Source organism: Xiphophorus hellerii, chromosome 3 (genome assembly GCF_003331165.1).
Source record: "Xiphophorus hellerii strain 12219 chromosome 3, Xiphophorus_hellerii-4.1, whole genome shotgun sequence".
In the NCBI taxonomy this organism is placed as follows: domain Eukaryota; kingdom Metazoa; phylum Chordata; class Actinopteri; order Cyprinodontiformes; family Poeciliidae; genus Xiphophorus; species Xiphophorus hellerii.
The window spans coordinates 5,755,607-5,774,147 of NC_045674.1; the positions used below are offsets into that span (position 1 = coordinate 5,755,607).

The 18,541-nt window shown below is 39.3% G+C and overlaps 1 protein-coding gene across 1 annotated transcript; it reads left to right on the forward strand.

The window, feature by feature from the left end:
- Positions 1 to 5,092: 5,092 nt before the first annotated feature.
- Positions 5,093 to 17,905, forward strand: meox2a (mesenchyme homeobox 2a). Its single transcript, XM_032559363.1, has 3 exons — positions 5,093 to 6,177; positions 9,642 to 9,814; positions 16,331 to 17,905. Exons 1-3 carry the CDS (start codon positions 5,631 to 5,633, stop codon positions 16,547 to 16,549), a joined length of 939 nt encoding a protein of 312 aa, XP_032415254.1. The 5' UTR covers positions 5,093 to 5,630; the 3' UTR covers positions 16,550 to 17,905.
- The last annotated feature ends 636 nt before the right edge of the window (positions 17,906 to 18,541 follow it).

Genomic DNA, 18,541 nt, shown 5'->3' on the forward strand with positions numbered 1-18,541 from the left:
TAGAATATAAGGGGTATTTTCATTTGTTTTACACTTTTTTGTTTAGTGCATATTTCCACATGTGTTATTCATAGTTTTGATGCCTTCAGTGTGAATCTACAATGTCAATATAAAGGAAACTCATTGAATTAAAAGGTGTGTCCAAACTTTTGGTCTGTACTGTATATATATATATATATATATATACGTGAGGACTCCTTATACAACTAAAAAACATTATTGTAAAAATTAGTGAGGATTTTCAGACTAGCTAAAATAAGCACATCAGGTTTTGCTTTAAAAGAAACTATGCACTTAATGTATTAAATGAGGTTTCCTGAGCACTAAAATCTCTGAATGTTTCCATATTAGCTGCGAGCTAAAATAAGAACAAAAACATTTAATAATGTCTCTGTACACATACACTCTCTCTGTCTTTATAAATGTTAATTTAATACAGTGTGAAGTCAGGAGCAGCATCAAAGCTTTTCTGCCACGAAGCAAATTACACGTCAAACACAAATAAAAGAGCTGTTAAATGTGGTAACATAAAAGGAAGCAGACACAGGATTTAATTTGGGGCGAAAAACTTACCAAACATTCTTCCCACCTCTTCTCAGTCTGACACTTTATTTTTATCCACTTGTACAATATTTTAGAAAAACACGGGATAAAATAAACCAGAGATGGACTGGTTAGACTCCCTGCTAAATAAACCACAAAAGAAGTAATAAAGGTGCTGCAGGAGTTTCAAATTGATCTGAGAACTGAAGAATATCTTCCCAGTTATTCATCAAAGCATATTCACCTTTTTTCTGAAATATTTTCTGGTTTTTTTAGTAAAGTGCATGAAAGAATCTACTTTTGGTTGATTAATGTATTGACTAAAATTAGTAGAAGATGATTTTCATACATTAGATTAATAAAAAAATTATTCTGCATATTTTACCTGCAGGTTCATGATCACAGATGTTATAGGGGAAAATTTGATTTCATTCCCAGTCTAATTGTTTGGTGTATCTCTACTATAAACAGTCACCAAAATCACAAAATCCTCAAAAAATGTTGCTAACTCTGTTTTTAATAGGAATTTAATGCATGCTTATATATACAGCTCTGGAAAAAAAAAATTAAGAGCCCACTGCGGTGAACTCCATTGGAAACCTCCTTCAGAAATCAATATATTCCACCAAATATTGATTTCTGAACTCTTCCTGATTAAAACATTAGTTTTGTTGTTTATAAATGAATATAAACTTGTTTTCTTTGCATTATTTGAGTACTGAAAGCACTGCATCTTTTTGTTATTTTGACCATTTCCCATTTTCTGCAAATAAACACAAAACCTTTGCTTTGAATTTCAGAGAAATGTTGTCAATAGTTCATAGAATAAAAGAACAATGTTCATTTTACTCAAACATAAACCTATAAAAAGTAAAATCAGAGAAACGGATCACTTTAAGTGGTCTCTTATTTTCTTTTCCAGAGCTGTTGTAGCATAAAAAAGGCACAAATAATAGAATACTGTATGTTTTTGAAAACTTAAATGATGCTTTTCTTTTTTTACTTTTATTGCAAAGTGAAGTTTGCTTATTTTGAGAGCCAGAAAAGCAGTGAGGAGGCGGTGGATGGATGTTTTCTTTCCGTGACAGCGACACTGAGCTGCGTTCGCTGTAATCCTCCCTGCTGTTGTGACTGACAGCCACAGGTTTTAGCAACACACCTTCCTATGGGATTCTGTTGACTGTGGAAGAAAACTTGCCACCCTAACCGCCGCGGCCCATCACAGCGTTGAGCTCATCACAACCACAAACCCATGGGAAACTCTTTTTATCCCTCGCTTTTCGCCTGCATTTGTGTTTGTAAAGCACAAATATCACTTTTCACAAAAAAAAAATGTCTAAAATGTACATTTATATCAGCTGGAGAAAATGAATTGATTTAGGTGTTAACAGCTCATAAAATCCACCACTTGACTTCAGAGACAGAAGATGATTAACAGTGCTATAAATATCTCAACATATGCTAAAAAAAACAAACAAACAAAGAATTTCAGGTCTGGGTGTCAAAATGATGGGTGTATTTTTAACTTAATTAAGAAAATAGACAGTGGAATATTTTGGACCCACGACGAGGCAGACTGAGGGAAAACACCCACGCCACTGGCCGTCAGTGCTTCGACACCAGCTACAAGATTGAAAACATGTGTGCATTAATACCTGCTCAAATATATAGCCTGGACTAACCTGCTAATAGCCTTAATTTGCAAGATAAACAGTAGAAGAGTTTGACACTCACTCACCATAAGGTGCTTTTCCTCTGCTGCTCTGCTTCTGCTGCCTGCTGAAGCCTTGGAGGGACTGGAGGAGGCGGCGGGGGGACTCCGACAGCGGCAAAGTTACTGCCTGCCTCCGCCATGCTATCTGTTAAAGTAATTTTCTCTCAAAGAGGAATTAATTTCCTTTCTCAGGCGGCCCACAGACTCTGTGGCACAGCCTGCGACGTCCAGCTGGATCCCCAGAGTGTGGCCGTATTGTGACTGTTCCCCCTGTAAAATCTGACTGAGCTGCAAGGTTTCTAAGGCAGCAATAAAATTACAATTTCTTTTATCTATTCTGGAACACAAATTTATTTAATTCGGTGCAAAATGCCAAAGACAACGATGATGTAGTTTGATTTTAATTTGAAAGAATATTTCTGTCATGTTAAATATTTTTTGCACATACAGGATGAAAATATGTCTAAATATCTAAGAAGCATAAAATCACGCCACTTTCCCTTTAATGCAAATAAATATTGGTTATGAACTTTTAAGAAATTCAGCTTTTTAAAAGTAAATGAAGATTCGTGAAAACTGGTTCAACATGAACAGCAGCAATAAAACTCCATCAAATCTTATTTAAGAAGCAAATTTCTAAATAAAAATTAATGGGTTTTTTTTCCAGGTTCCAAAAACATAAATCTTAAGTAAAACCTAATCTAAAGTAAATAGAACTGATCTGTCCAGAGTGTACTCTGCCTTCTGCTTACTGACTGCTGGAAAACCAATTCAACAGGATAAAATGGATGAAATGCATGAATGGATGTTTAAAATACAACAAAATTAGCTTGAATGAAGCAAAAAAAAAAAAAGAAAAAAAACTACAAAAACAACTCGGATCAATTAAACAGGAGAACAACAATAAATAAAAAAATAATCGGAGGACATTTAAGAAGCTGTTTCCCAAAAATTAACTTTTATTTTGAAGGCAGAGCAATCCTTACCAAAACCAGGATTTCATACAAGCCAAATATTTTTGCATTTGAAAGCTACGTCTTCTAAATAAATTTCAGTGTCATCGGCATAAAGCATATTCCTTAAATAATATAGACTATAAAACATATATGTGGCGCACGCTCCATCAGCTGAGCCACCCACTGCCCCAAACTTGTGTTTTGATTAAATTTCAATTTCAGTATCAAAACAATAATCTAAATACCAGGGATGTGGAAATTAACTTTAATCCCTAATGTTGCTAATTTGCATCATAACTACATTAAAGCATCTGAATTATTGGAGACAACAAATGTATTTATTGTTTTTAGTCTGTTATTTTGGTTATTCAACCATCAGTTTGGTGCAAATTGCTGTTTCACCTAATCAGTTTCATGAGTTCAGGAAAACTTGATCTTTTCATAAAATGTCTTTGATAAAAACTCTTCTTTAGAAATGTGGGCATCGTCATTGGGGACGTCTGTGCTACATGTTTAGCATCGAGATGCTACGTTAGGCGTGAAAAGCTTCACTAACGGGCCAAGTCCTTTTTTATACAACTTACACACAACAATTGTTTTTTCCAGTCCTATTAGTTCATTTGTTGAAGCAAAAATTAACCCCCAATGTGCCAAGAAAAGCAGCTTTGTCGCCCAAATCACTGTTATTTGGGGATGTCACTTGTGCGTCAGATTTACAGGTGTATCAGAAACAGAATACAAAGGTTCCAGCTCGGGACTTTTGTTTGTAAAAAGAAACTAATTGCATTAGTTTTTTTTTTTTTACCCCTCCAGGGGGTCTTTTGTGGGCTCTAGTGCCCCTTATATGATAGTAGGCTGACAGGAAACAGGGAAGGAGAGGGGGGAAGACATGTGACAAATATCGTCGGGTCCGGGAGTCGAACCAGCAACGGCCGCGTCGAGGACTGAAGGCCTCCAAATATGGGTCGTGCTAACCCCTACGCCACCACGGCACGCCCTGCATTAGTATTTTTAACGCAGTAATTTCTATGTAATTAAATTAAAATGGAAGCAATAAAATCCCAGCACTAATATGTGTACATGTTATATATGTATATAAAATTGTAAATAACTTCAGGAAATAAGTGATTAAGAATTGGAAAAAAAAAACTGTGCCTGGTATGAAACCTTGAGGTACGCCTCAGATCGTTTTAGGTTATTTGAAACATTAATAACTGAAGAGTAGAGAAATGATGAAAGCCTCAAATAAAGTCAAAGTCAAGTTTATTTGCAAAACACATTTCAGCAACAAGACAGTTCAAAGTACTTTACATCATAAAAACTTTACACAGCAACCAATTATGAAACAAGCAAAAACATTACATTTTGTCACATACTGTCAACAAAATCAATAACCAAATATAAGCTGACGTATTGATTAATGTTCCAGTTGATAGGAATCAAATCAACTCTGAACAGGTGGGTTTTTATCCTCAGTGTTTCAGCAGTTTCCCAGTTTTCTATCACTTTGTTCCCTATTCGTGGTGAGTAATAAACACATGATCTACAAGATTGCATGCAGATGTGATGTGAAGCAAAAATGAGGGCAGCACAGAAACCAAACGCAACAATTAGCAAAACACCATTTCAAAAAGTTAAAGAAACCAGGAAGCATTACGGCGATCTGAGCGTGACGCGAGGATAGTTATGTTCTGGTTTGAGTCCATGCTGACAAACACAGGGTAACATGCTGGGTTAACCTTTGACACCTCTCCCTTCCATCTCCCACTTCCCCTCATGCGACCTCTCTTCCCCTCCGCCCCACCTACAAAGTACCCACGCCGATTTCCTAAAGAGGATATATATAAAAAAAAGGTGGGCACCAGAGGTCAAATCCGAGTCCAGATTAAGCTGCCTTTCTTTCCTAAAGCTCAGCCTTTTTAATAGTGAAGATTTATTGTGCTGTGCTTTTTGGAGGATGAACATATATATGTGGTCAGTGGAGCCTATGCAGCCTGTGACCCAGCCTCCCTCTCACGTTACACCCTATTTATAACATCCCCTTCCTTGACTCCCCTCGTTCTGCAGCTCCTAGGAACCTCCTGTGCTTCCAGCCTAGAGCTCCAGTCCTCTGTTCCTCCTGACATCTGAGAAGCTCTGCTGCAGCTTGTCCTGGGCTCTCTGTTTATCCTGCACAGCCTGCCAACCAGCCGCATGCTCTGGATTACCACAGGACGCCCATTTCTCAACCCCTTTTGCTTTCTGACTATTCCATTTCTCATTTTTTTTCTCTTTTTGTTTCAGCTTAAAGGAAAAGTTAGGGGGAAATAACCTGGATATGTGCTTGTGATTGTTCCTTTTTTTTTTTTTGGTTGGTTTTCTTGACTTCACTCATCCCAGCCTCACTGGAGGGCCGTGTGTGTGTGTGTTTGGGCTCCATGGATCACACGCTGTTCGGCTGCCTGCGCAGCCCCCACGCTCCGGCGCAGGCCCTGCATCCCGCCTTCACCCAGTCCCCCCTGACTCTCCACGGACGCTCGGATCACATCTCCTACCCCGACCTGGCCTCTTCCTCGTCCTCCTCTTCCACGTCCTCGCCATCCCCATGCGTCATCTCCAGCTACCCGGGCGATGACGGCCTGTTTCCCGGCCAGCACCACCACCACCGGAGCCACCTGCCCTCCCAGCAGCATCACCACCAGCCTCAGCACCACGGATCCTGGCACATCCCACAGATGCCGTCACCTGGCGGTGGCTCACGCCACGGCCTTTGCCACCCGCATTCCCTGTCATCCCATGAGAACGGGCCCACGCCGCCGGACCTGGGCCACCCCGGGCCGCCCAGCATGTGCGCCAGCACCCCAACTCTGGGCAGCGGCAGCACCCCAACGGGGGCTTCCTGTGTGCCTGCAGACTTCGGCAGGCAGACTCTGTCACCCGCTGAAGCGGAGAAGAGGAACGGCAAGAGGAAAAGCGACAGCTCAGGTAAGATGAATTCTGGGAGAAAAAGGAAGCAAACTGGAGTAATTTCTTCTTATTCCCACACATCTGCTGGGGAAAATAATCCGTTTTGACACATTGAAAAACAAAAAGACTGAAGTTGAAATTCTTTGGAGATCTTTTTGAAAGGGAAACGCTTTTACATAAATATCAGCTTTTTCCAGCCAGAGCTCCAGGATACCACAAACATCTGTACGCGTCAGTCGGGATCATTCAACAGCTCAGCTGTTGGGAGCTCCGCAGCTCGGATAGAAAAACAAAAAGCGTGTCTGAGAAGCAGTTTGTAGGTGTTGGCTGATTCAGGCTGCAGGCGCACTGAAGCGTGGGGCAAAAGGCCATATCATAACTGCAGAGGCACTTCTCACTACCGCCGCCGTGTTTTGCTTTTAAAAAAAATCACATCTGGTTTGTTGCGACACTCTTCAGAGGGCAGAAAATGAGGTGCACGGTAAAGAATTGATGTCATGGATTGTAAAAGGGCAGCAGCGGCGCCTCGTGCCGCACTAAACGGCCGGCAGATGCAGACTTTTCCTGCTTTTCCTGTTTAAATCTTGTGGTTAATATAAATCACAGTTTGGGGCGTTTCTTAAAAATATACAATAGTCAAGGAAATTCTAGACGGTAGGTGGACTGAGTATTTAAAAAAAAAAGATTATTAGCATTTGAAAATAAATCTTAAATAATCCCCTTTTAATGCCATATTTAGTACATGTTTTAAATTAATACTTTTTAAAAGCAGGGAAATTTTAATAAACTAATTTGCTTAATTTGTAATCAGCTGTTTATAAAAGCTTATTAAAACAAACCAACATGTTCAACTCTTTTTTATTTTGAATAAACTTTAAACAGTTTTATCTAAATTTCACCTGGAGGACCTGCAGAACATTTCCAACCACAATAATCAATTATTATCATGACAAACGGTGAGGTTTGGGTCACCGAGCCGCTTGCTGGGAACATGATATTAGTCAGAGTTTCAAGGAAACAACTCCTCCCTGCTCCTTCTGTCCTTTTAAACACTGAAATCAGAACTGATCTGCAATCCTTTTTGAAGGCGTGTTTATTGTCAAAACTTTGTCTGATGTTTTTGCTCAGATTGCAGGCGAACCTGGCAGGAGACTAAAATGTTATCAGGACATTTTGTGGCATTTATTGTGACAACAACAAAATGTTGTTGATTTTTGGCAATAAATGTGTCACTTCACTTACATGTTCATCATCAAATAGGCTACACAAAATAATCTCACTCATGAAACCAACAGAACCAGTTCCTTTATTATCAATATGCCACAACACAATCTAGTTTATAAAGTTTGTTTTTTCTACATTTCTTTGCATTTCCTGACTGGTTTTATTTGAACAGGCCTGAAAACAAAACAACTGGGAACAATTAGATTTCGAATTTATCCAACAATTTACTGCAGCAAAAGAAAAAATGGCACAATCATGCAACCCAAGCTCATCATTTTGTTTGTCTTCTGCTGAATGATCTGTTATCCTCATGGAAAGTGGTGCAATCACATATTTAATCCACTAATTCTACAAACTACCTCGAATTTTCCTCCGCTGCTTCGAAAACCGAGCTTCTGCTTCCAGATCCCGCTTTCCCCCGCAGCCTCAGAAGAGCGGCGCGTCCTCGCCGCTGTGCGACCAATCACTCTGATTATGGAGGCTGGCTGTGCCGCCGCCTCAGTCAGCTGTCTAAATATCAAGCTGCTGCCTTTCGCATGAGATGCAGCTCTGATTGGGTTTCAGCATCTGGACCAGGAGCTGCAGGGGAAACTTGAATTTAGATGCAGAAATGAAAACAAAACCCGAGAATTAATTTCCCCCCCCTCCAATCTGAATGGGTTTTCTGCTGCTGGTACCCAGTTGAAGCTGTTTCCTCGAGCTCGGCTGCGGCCTGAGCTAATGAGATGAGTCAGGGTGTCTGGTTTCAGGGTAACCTGCTCATTTTTTTCTCGGGCATGCAAGGCTTCGGGTGTCTCTATCCAGTTTATAGGGCTGTCAAGGGAGTGGTTGTCCTTTAAAAAAATACCAGATTTTCAGAGTGGAACAATAAAATGGCTTTAATTTGTTGAGGCATTGTTGTCTACAAAAGTAGGAATGATGAGTAGGAATCTTCTTAAAGCCACTTTGAGTTCGGTTTGCTTGAATTTGAGAACAAAATAAATTTAAAAAACTAATTTTACAGCAGAGGGTTCTACTTTCGAGAATCTATTCTTCTAGCGTTTCCCCTGAGGATCCCTGCTGAACTTTGCCAAGTTCATTTGGCAGCCTCAAACGGCATGCCCCGTCTGGGTGTGTGTGCTTTGCCCGCATTATTCCTCCTTTTTTGTGGACAGATGAAAGTTACAGCGGGGACCTAATTGGTGTGGTGCAGCGGCGGTGCCATAAAAGCTCCCCCGCTCGTTTTAACTGCAGGCCCGCCTGCTCTAAAGCGTCTGTCTGTCTTCTGCTTTCATTTTATTCTTTTTTTTTCCTCTTCTTTTACGCAATGTGTGTGTAAAGGAAAGGCAGCAGGTCAGTTTGTCTGAAGGCCCCGCTTCAGGATCGGCAACTTGCTGCTCGGTTTAAAATTACAGGGAGGGGAAAGCCGGGTCAAAGGGGAGCCAGGCACGAGCTGCGGGGAGAAGCAATACCATGTTTAATTTTACAAAATTTATGTGGGAATTCTTGCAGTTTACGTCTGTGTCTGTTTGTCTTGGCTTCTCAATCGGCCTCTGCATCTTTCCTTCTGGCTGTTTAGGTGGTATGTAGAAGCCGTTCTTCTAATTAGACAGAAAGACAGCACCAACAGGGCTTCCTTCGTCTGGAGGAGAAGAAACCTTAGATGTGTCTGCAGGACTATTTACAGTTTAGCTTGACGCAGACCTGTTGGATTAACGCACGCTGCAGAAACACTGCTGAGTTTCCATAGCGATTGTTGCTTCCTTTAAGACTGGTATGTGCATGTGAAGTGAGTCCAGCAAAGCCGCAGAAAACGCTATAAAACGGGGAAGATTTGAAAGGCAAATTAACAATTTGGAGCTCATTTTGAAGTGCATAAGCAAAGAAAAGCAGCTGTGCAGAACTCAAACGATGTTGGATATTAAAGTTTTTCCTTCATGTCTCATGCAAGTGAACAATTTGTTTTTCTTGTATTAAATTCAGGCCTTACTTCAGAGTTCTTGTGTTCTTAAGGGACTCATTTTTTCGCTGATTGTGAACAACTTTCAAAACAAATCTAAAATGAAAGCAAACAGAGAGTCTGGAAGTAACGTTTCCTGTTTAGGTTTTCTGATAAACTACAGAAAAAAGCAAGTCCTTCCATCCACTTTGAAGCTTTGTAAACAACAACTGGACAGTTAAGCTTGACAGACAGCCCTCACCTTTTTTCTTGCACCTGTCTTCGTTTTCCCTTTCTGCCCTGAGCTTAAGAGAAACCCCTGTGTGGTGTTTGATTTCAGAGTCCCAGGACGGGAACTACAAGCCAGACGTGAGCAGCAAGCCCAGGAAGGAGAGGACAGCGTTCACCAAGGAGCAAATCCGCGAGCTGGAGGCCGAGTTCGCCCACCACAACTACCTGACCCGGCTAAGGCGCTACGAGATCGCCGTGAACCTCGACCTCACCGAAAGACAAGTACGTCCCTGCTTATTCCCGGGGTCAGGCATTACCGAACCCTCCATTAGCACATTAATGCCATGTTGTGAAAACAGAGGCGCCCTCAGGACTAGAGGAAGGCTTTTCACTCGCTACTGTGTTTTGGTAACTCCGTTGCGGGGGCTCATTGTGCTCCAGATGTGACTGCGTCATTGGGCGATCATATTCCAGATGTTCCCGTCTATTCTTTCAGGCGGGCTGCAGACGAGGTTGAAGGAAGTGCTGTCTAGCAAGTCGCTTCCCCTCTCCGAGCGTGGGCCGCTCGCTGTAAAACGCAGGCAGGTGAAATAAATAACAGGAGACAAATGGTTGGAGGAAGGAAGCGGCGCGGGGCTTGTCATTCTGTGACAACCTTTTGGAAGCCGTAACTCACACCTAGTTGACGCGCCGCCAGTGATTTTGGTGGTTAGACGGACCGCAGATCCAACGTAAAAATCATCAGGAGTTTTTAGCTGATGCCTTGGAGGCATATCTAAAAGGTAAACAGGTTTGCTTTGACTTTATGTCATGTAATCCAGTCTAAACTGGTGGAAATGATCTGAATATTGGTTCCTTTTGTTCCTTGGATTTGTTCCTTTGGATTACCTCGAGTTCGGTAACTCGAGGTCCAGGGGCCAACTCCGGCCTGCCGTAGATTGTTATGTGGCCAGTTGTGTGCTTACTGAACTGCTGAATGTGAAAGGATGTTGAATTTAATTTTAAAAATTACTCATCAACTGCAAATACAGCTATTTATTAATATTTTAACAGTTTTTTATGGGTTTTATTAATACATCCTGGTATTTACAATCTCGATACAGCCCAAAATAAAAATGAGTTTGACACCATTTCCTTTAGGTCATCCTTCTTTTATTTTTGGATTATTCCTAATTAGTCCAAAAGTGAATGCTTCAAGCAGTGGCCAACATCTCTGCTGGTGTTTATCAAACTTTAGATTTAGCACGGCATCAAAACACATTTATTCAGAAGGAAAACATCTAAAATATTCAGAATAATCTCAAAAACTGGAGCACAGAGCCTTTGGTTTAGCTACAGTATCTTTGTCTGTTTCTCTATGGAGGTTAGAAGAGAGCAAACTCCACACAGGCACATTTCCTCCTTTCAGTATAAACTGTGTAGATTAAGCTACTATGTGAAGCACTCCACACCAAACCAATGCAACAGTTAATGGTAATAATGGCACGCAGTACCTTTACTTTTTTATTGCCAGCAGTATGTAGAGTACTTTTGGATTTCCAATGATTGAACGGAATTAGGAATATGGCACACCCACTTGTCATTTTATAGAGTAGCCATGGCAACGGACCTCATAAATTAGACGACCAGGTCTGGTTATTGGAGTCGTATCTTAAACCAGATTTTATTCATTGTTTCTACGGAGAAATTGTGTAATTTTAACAGGTGTAGCAGTTTCTAGAAAATAATTTTTTATATATATACCAATAAATTTTTAAGACTGTTTTGTCCAAACTGTCTACTTAATTAGCTTCTATGTAGACTATTTATATTTTTGATAGGCGATCAGAAGTAGAAAATTTCTGAAAAGTTCTTAAACTTGTCCGTGACCAACGGTGCAGAAACCCACATCTTTAATCCTCTTCAGTTTTTCCTTCTAGTTCATGGCTTGTTGAACTTTGCCTGATAGAGGCGTTTAATAATGAACACCATCAAATGTTTTGCTCCCAATAGGCACTAAATAAATGTCACTGTGTAAAAAAGAAGTGGTCAGACAGGTGAGCCAGGGGGAAATGATCAAAGCTTAGTTATTTTGTGTATTGAAGCTAGGAGAGGTTTTGTTTCTCCGTTGGACATTTTGTACAAAGTTAACAGGAAATGAGTTGAAACATACAATTTTGTTTGTTTTGAGTTGATAAATCCATTTCTTGGAGACTTGGTTTGTATGGTTCTTCCTCATTAGTAAGGCGGCCTATTTAATGTTTCCTGCAGAGTGTTAGAAAGTTTAAAACTCCACAATCTACATTTTAAATATATATAAAATGTCAGCTCCATATATAAACTAAATTTGGTCAGGTCTTGAATTACTGATTCATTTATTCAGTCCTTCTTTTGCATCTTTTTTTTAAACGTGTCCGTTCATACTCTTGAAAAAGGATTAATATATGTTTTGGGAATTCAAAATCAGAAACATTCTTGTTGCGTTCCTTCTCATCCAGGAAGTTTAACAAGCTTATGGGTAGTTAGTTAGCTACCACAAGCAGAGTCCTCAAAACACACTGAGCTGGAATAATGCGTAATATTTAAAAAGTTTAATCCAACTTTAGTGTTAAAATTAAACAATAGAAGTCTTAAAAAACACTTAAACTTACCAAAACTGACAGATTCTCTCTAGTTTTCTCTCTGTTTGAGTGACATTTGTCAGAAAGAAGTCATTTGCTTCTTTTTGCTGTAAACTCCACCTACATTGAACGTTAAAACTAAAATATATCCCTTATCTCAGACTTAAGGTGTCAAATTTTAGCTTTAACAGGATGAAGGATGTCTGATCAATAGCCAAAGAAACTACAGATGCATCTGATCCTGGATGACTGAAAGTTAGCCAGTGACGGAAAGTGTTTCATATTAAAGAGGAAGTAAAAATAAAGAACCGACAGCTAAAAAAAACAAAAACTTATGTTTGGGCACCAAAAAGGAAGGGAATAAAAGATATCTGTCTTCAAAATGTGAGGCTAAAATATGTATTTTTTATGCTAAAAGTTATATTTTTTATTGTGTTACCACATTGGGATTTTACTTCTCTAAAAGTGAAATTAATGCACCAGAATCAAAACTAATATTCAATGTGCAGGAATTAGATTTTTTTTTTTAAAACAAAACACCTTTCAAATTAAAATTCTTTGTATTTTCACTAAATTTGAACTTTTTAGCTAGAATTAGCAAGATTTCTCAACTAATGACAGGATAAAATCTGCTTTTCACGTGGAAATAGTCTTCAAAGGCAAAACAAGACAAATAAAAATAAACATAGTTGTAAGTTTTCAAATTTTATTACATAAAATGTCCAATGGGGCAAAAAAAAAAATTTAATTAAAGAAGCTCTACTTATCTTTTCCTTTCTTCATTTAGATCCTGAAATGCTAAAAATAGAAGGTCGCTCTGCAGATTCAAGATTTCCATCTTTTCTGGCAGGTTTTAAGGAATTTTCAAAGTAAAGCAAAGCCCTGCGAAGACACCTGCAAAGTCCAGCTTAGAAAATGTCACATGCTTCATAAAGTTTTGAAGTAACGCTCTCCTGTCGGTTCAAATTACAAAGTCTCAGAAGCTGAGAAGAAAGAAAACTCAGATTCAGCCAGTGTGCTAGCTCAGGGCACGGAGTTTGCCATCCTGCAGCGCTCTCCCACATTGTTGCAATTAATCTTCCAGTGGCATCAAAATGTGCATGCATATTGCGCCATACGTTGACTGTGTGTGAGCGAACGCAGCAGGGGACTCTGAGGTAAATACTGGCATTAACATTGGTTGGCTTGATTTATGCTGCGTCAGCTGTCTGGAGAAATTCGATGGATTTTTAATGTGTTTGGAGGCTGAGAAAGCTGGATTATTTTTAAAGAGGCGTCAGAAAGCAGAAACATCCCACATGGTGGAAGTCTGACCATTTTAGATCCTGGAAGAGGTTAGTAGAAAATTCAGCCTAACCCTGGTAATGTTACCACTTTAGTATTAAAATCTAAAACCTATTACTCCTATTAAAATAAAATTAGAGCAGCTTATTTAATTTCTGCCACTATGCTCATGCTGTGCTGTTTTTACTGGTAGATTTTATGTTGCTGAAATGTGTTTAGTGGCTCACAGATCTCTGAGTTTTTGATGCAAAATTTGACATTACCATATACGTGGAGTCGGGTCGTTCAGACTCTTTGTCACAGAATCTGAATTTCCCCAGTTTGCTTTGAAAGCGACGGGTTTGTGTGACATCAGAGCCAGAAACTCGTCGCCGCCTCAGGCTTGTAAAGAATCCGCTCAGATACTCAGCACCCCCCCCCCGGCCCGCTCAAGACAAACATTTGCGTTGTCAACTAACTTCCTGACCATGTGATGGCTTTGCTCCCCAAAAATAAACCCACCTCCCGCTGTGTCAAAGGGGACTCCCCTCCCGCCCCTCCAGGGCCCACGAGGCGGCTCTCTGGAAGCCTCTGCTGCAGCTCGATGTGTAAACTGTTTTAAGCAACAGCTTAATCATCAAATACGGGAGAGATTGTTGAGTCAGGAAAAAACAGGTAGACGCCGAGTGGCAGGTGGAGCCACATGTCCACATATAAAGGCATCGGATAAAGAAAGTACACACCCGTTCAATTCCAACGCCTTACAACTTTAAATCAAAGAAAAGACGCAAGCAAATCAGAATTAGCGTTATTTAAACAACAAAAACAAAAAGGTTGTGCAAATTATGCGTGTTTGCAAATACAGTTCATTAGTTGATTATCATAAATGATGATAAAATCAGTTTTCTGCTAAGGAACGTACAGATCAGATGCTTTAGAGAAGCAACTCCTGTTGCCCATCAATCTCGGAAGGGTTATAAGGTCATGAGGTCATCTCAGATTAAATTGTTCTGCAGGGAAATTTTTTATTTGAAAGGAAAATATTTCAGATCAATTCATGTGGTCTGCCAATTCAGACAGTGAAATGCTCAAAGAAATTTCAAAAAAATCCAAGGTAACAGCTTAGTAATAAAATCATTTGGTCACAACAATTGATTCATGCTGTTAAATTTTGGAGAAATTTGATGATTGCATCTTGAGGCTATAAAAACAAAACCTTTTAAATAAAAAATCCAAGGCAGATGTAAAAATGAAACATGCTGCGTCCCCATAAATCTGGGAAGGGTTAAAAGGTCAAGAGGTAACCTCACGATTCTCAGAGAAGTGGCAAAAACCCAAGAGTGTCATTTCATTCTCTACAGGCCTCAAAAATTCACATGATCAATGTTAAAGTTCCTGACAGGGCAATTAAAAAAGGACCAAAAGACCTTAGAAGGAATGTGCTTTGGACAGACCAGACCCATTTGGTTGGACCGACACCATCGTCAGACAGAACAGACTTCACACCAGCTGACATTTATGGAGGCGGAGGAATGACGATCTGGATTTGTTTTGTAGCTGTAGGACCAGAGGATGCTGCAGTTTCCGAGCTGACCGTGAACTCCTCGCCAGGGTCGGGAGTGAGGCCTTCGAACTGCAGGAGAATTATTTCAAATCTTCTCTACACAGAAAGAAATCAAGGTTTTCTAATCACACAACCAAAGTTCAGTGATTTGACCTGAAACGAGCAAAAATCTGCAAACCTGTGTGATGGTCAAGTGTGTGATCATTTTTTATTTTACGCTCATAATTATTGTCTGCTCATGTCAGCTGAAAATTAATCTATTTGGCAAAGATGGAATATTTACAGAAATGTTTATTAATGTGCAAACACATTAACGAATAGTGTAAGGATGATAAAGTCATACAGAAAACAACAGGTATTACTACTAAAGGTAGTAGCTGTTGCTAGGTAATTTATCACTTTGTTTTTCATGGAAAACGTTTACATTTTTTTTGCTTTATTTTTTAAACTAAATGACAATGTATTATATCTTATCTTGCACACTTGAAAGTAAATTGTAACCCTTATTTTTTATTATTTTGGTTCATTCTGGTACTATAACAGAAAGGGAGCTTTATTTTTATTTATTTATTCACCAGTTGGAGATGGAGAAATTACACTGGTGTATTAGGGCTATTCTAGATGAGGAAGAAAAAATGAGGTATAGATTTCCACCAAAAATCTCAAATATTTTAAGATTCATCTTAGAAATCTTCTTGAAAAACAATAAAATTTCTCAGATTGAAAAGCCAAAAATTTGTTAGAAAAATGTCATAAAGTTTGAGATTAATCTCAGGAGTTTTCTGGGAAAACAAGAAAATTTCTGATTTTCTAGAGCTGAAAATCTGCTAGAAAAGACTTTTTTGACTTTAGGACTTGACTAGACAAGTTCTGAGAGTAATCTCTAATTGTTTAAAAAAATTTCTAGCAAATTTTTGATTTTTCAAACTCAGAAATGTCTTTGTTTTCTTTATAGAAAATTTCTGAGACTGATCTCAACATTTGAGGGGTTTTTCTGGAAGAGTTTTGACACTTGGAGCTCAGAAATGTCCTTGTTTTTTTCCAGAACATTTTTAAGAATAATCTCAAAACTTCAGAGCTTTTTCTAGCAATTTTTTTTGACTTTTCAGAATTTTTATTTTTTTTTAGAAATTTTCTAAGATCAATGTAAAAATTTTAGATTTTTTTTAAAGCAAATTTTCAACTTTTGAAACTTAGAAATAATTTTTTTTTACTAGAAAATTTCTGATTTTTTTCTTTTTTTTTGCAGGGAGAGGGCGGGGTGCGAAAATGTACTCGTCCTTTTTCACCTACAATGACCCTAATACGTACAGCGTCGCAGTAGCTCTTATGGAGGATTCTCGTTGATTTAAGGCTTTGCTCCCTTTGCAGGTGAAGGTGTGGTTCCAGAACCGGAGGATGAAGTGGAAAAGAGTGAAAGGCGGCCAGCAGGGGGCAGCAGCTCGCGAGAAGGAACTGGTGAATGTGAAAAAAGGAACGCTTCTGCCGTCGGAGTTCTCCGGCATCGCGGCGCTGCATCATTCGACGGACTCCTTAGCCAACGAGGACAGTCATGACAGCGACCAGAGCTCCGAGCATGCGCACTTATGATGGACACCAACCCTTATCCGCCTCGGGAGCTTCCTTAGAGGGAACTGCTGTTGGATGATCCGCCACGTCACACAACGACGCTAAACGAGTGTACAAACGCGGAGGAGTGGAAACAAAATTAGCTGCAGGCATCATGTAAATTTGAAGAACTGAGGACATTCGATGAAAGTTTTATTAATAAATGACAAAAAAAGAACAAAATACAGTGCTTTGAATAAGTGTTTGAACCTTTGCAGATTTCTTGTTTTTAGTTTTTTGTCACACATAAATCAGATTTTTTTTTTTCAATAAACAACCTGCAAAGAGAGTAAATAATAAAATATATACATATATATTTTACATTTATGATTGATTTTATTTAGGGAAAAATGCTTTACAAGCCAGCATCGAGCATTTGCGCTAACATCCATCATTGCGGAGGAATTTTTTCTCACTCTTTATTAGAGAAACATTTATTGTCTTCAAGTCTAACCAGCCATGACAGCATCCAGACAAGTCCAGAATTTGACTAGGCCACTCCTCAATCTTTGCCTTGTTTTTTATGCATTCAGATGTGGATTTGATTATATATTTCAGATCACCGAAGCCCCAGATAATCACATATCCACCAGGTTTGAAAGGGCGTTCTAACTCTTTACCAATAGATAAATGTCAGTGATTTTCCCTTTTATTCTTGAATTTCTTTAGACTTTTGGCCAACTTCATGTTCAATTTAAGAAATTTCCTAAATTTTGATCAATCATTTCATTGTTGACGTATTACTGAGGATGACTTGGACTTATTTTTTTCAGGTTAATACATAAATTCATACATTTTCTATTACCTTTGATATAAACACTAGCTGTATGATTTTAAAACTTTAGGTGTGACAAAAAAGAAGAAATCTCTACAGAGACAAATACTGTTTCACTTCACTGCATCTTGATGATGGAAATTCATTAAAAAAGTAAATAATAAACTGTTAACATTCCACGTTTTGTCTCTTTGCAGGAGCAGCCTGAAGCTTTGATTTGCACTGTTGAACCTTAAGTCTGCGCCTCGATCGGTTTCTACTGTTTAAAATGTAAATTACGCTGTAATTAAGTGTTTGACTACACCAGGTGCCAGGAAATCTGATCTGCCTTGCAAATATGAGCGATCTGTAAATAACTGTTAGTCTTGTCTTACCGTTACAATAAGCCTTTACCCAGACTGTTCAGCTCATGCAGTAATACACACTGACAGCTCGTTAGCTGGCGTTTTTCTGCCTGGAGATGACTCTTGTTTTTGTTTTGTTTTGTTTGTTTGCAAATGATTTGAAACCTGAAGCAGGGGACAGTTGCAAATTGAATAAAACTTTTAAGAGTGGTTAATGAAGTTTCTTGAAAAAAGCTTTTTTTTTTTCCCTCCCCCTCCACCATTTCTGCAGCTTTTCGTCCTTCATCCCATCTGATGGATGCATATTCCACCAAGTGAGGCTAAAATAAATTAAACACTGCAGAGAGTGCAGAAAGCTGGCGATGTGGGCGCATGTTAAATTCACCTTCGCCCGAGGGCCGGTGCCGGGGACTCCTGCCAAGACTCAACAGAACCCACAAAGGATGGGATCCGGTTACCAAATCCAGTTGAAAATAATTTAGTGTCTTGATCTCATCTTTCACCACGTTGTGATTGTGCATGCTAATTTGTCTTAGAGGCACCTCACATGGTATTTGAGGTTTATAATTTTTTTCCTTCCAACCCCTGCAGGCATAACCCGCTGATCCTGAATCGGATCCAGCTTTCTTTCTTTCTTTTCTTTTCTTTTTTGCTTTAGCACTGCAGATTATTCACAAGTGTCGAGGGCTCCCCTGTTTTTCCATTCGGCTTTAAATTTGAACAAACAGTATTTGTAACCGCACACAAATGTGCTCTTGTTAGTTCTACTGCAGCCCCCAACTGCTGACTGTCAGCTGCCGTCTTCACAACAAAAATGTAAGTATATCTGTGACGGCCACAATATCTGTCCTTAGA

Coding starts and splice junctions, on each gene's coding strand:
- meox2a (XM_032559363.1), top strand. CDS start 5,631: ATGGATCACACGCTGTTCGGCTGCCTGCGCAGCCCCCACGCTCCGGCG. Junction 6,178..9,641: donor GAGGAAAAGCGACAGCTCAG/GTAAGATGAATT, acceptor GTTTGATTTCAG/AGTCCCAGGACGGGAACTAC. Junction 9,815..16,330: donor TCGACCTCACCGAAAGACAA/GTACGTCCCTGC, acceptor CTCCCTTTGCAG/GTGAAGGTGTGGTTCCAGAA.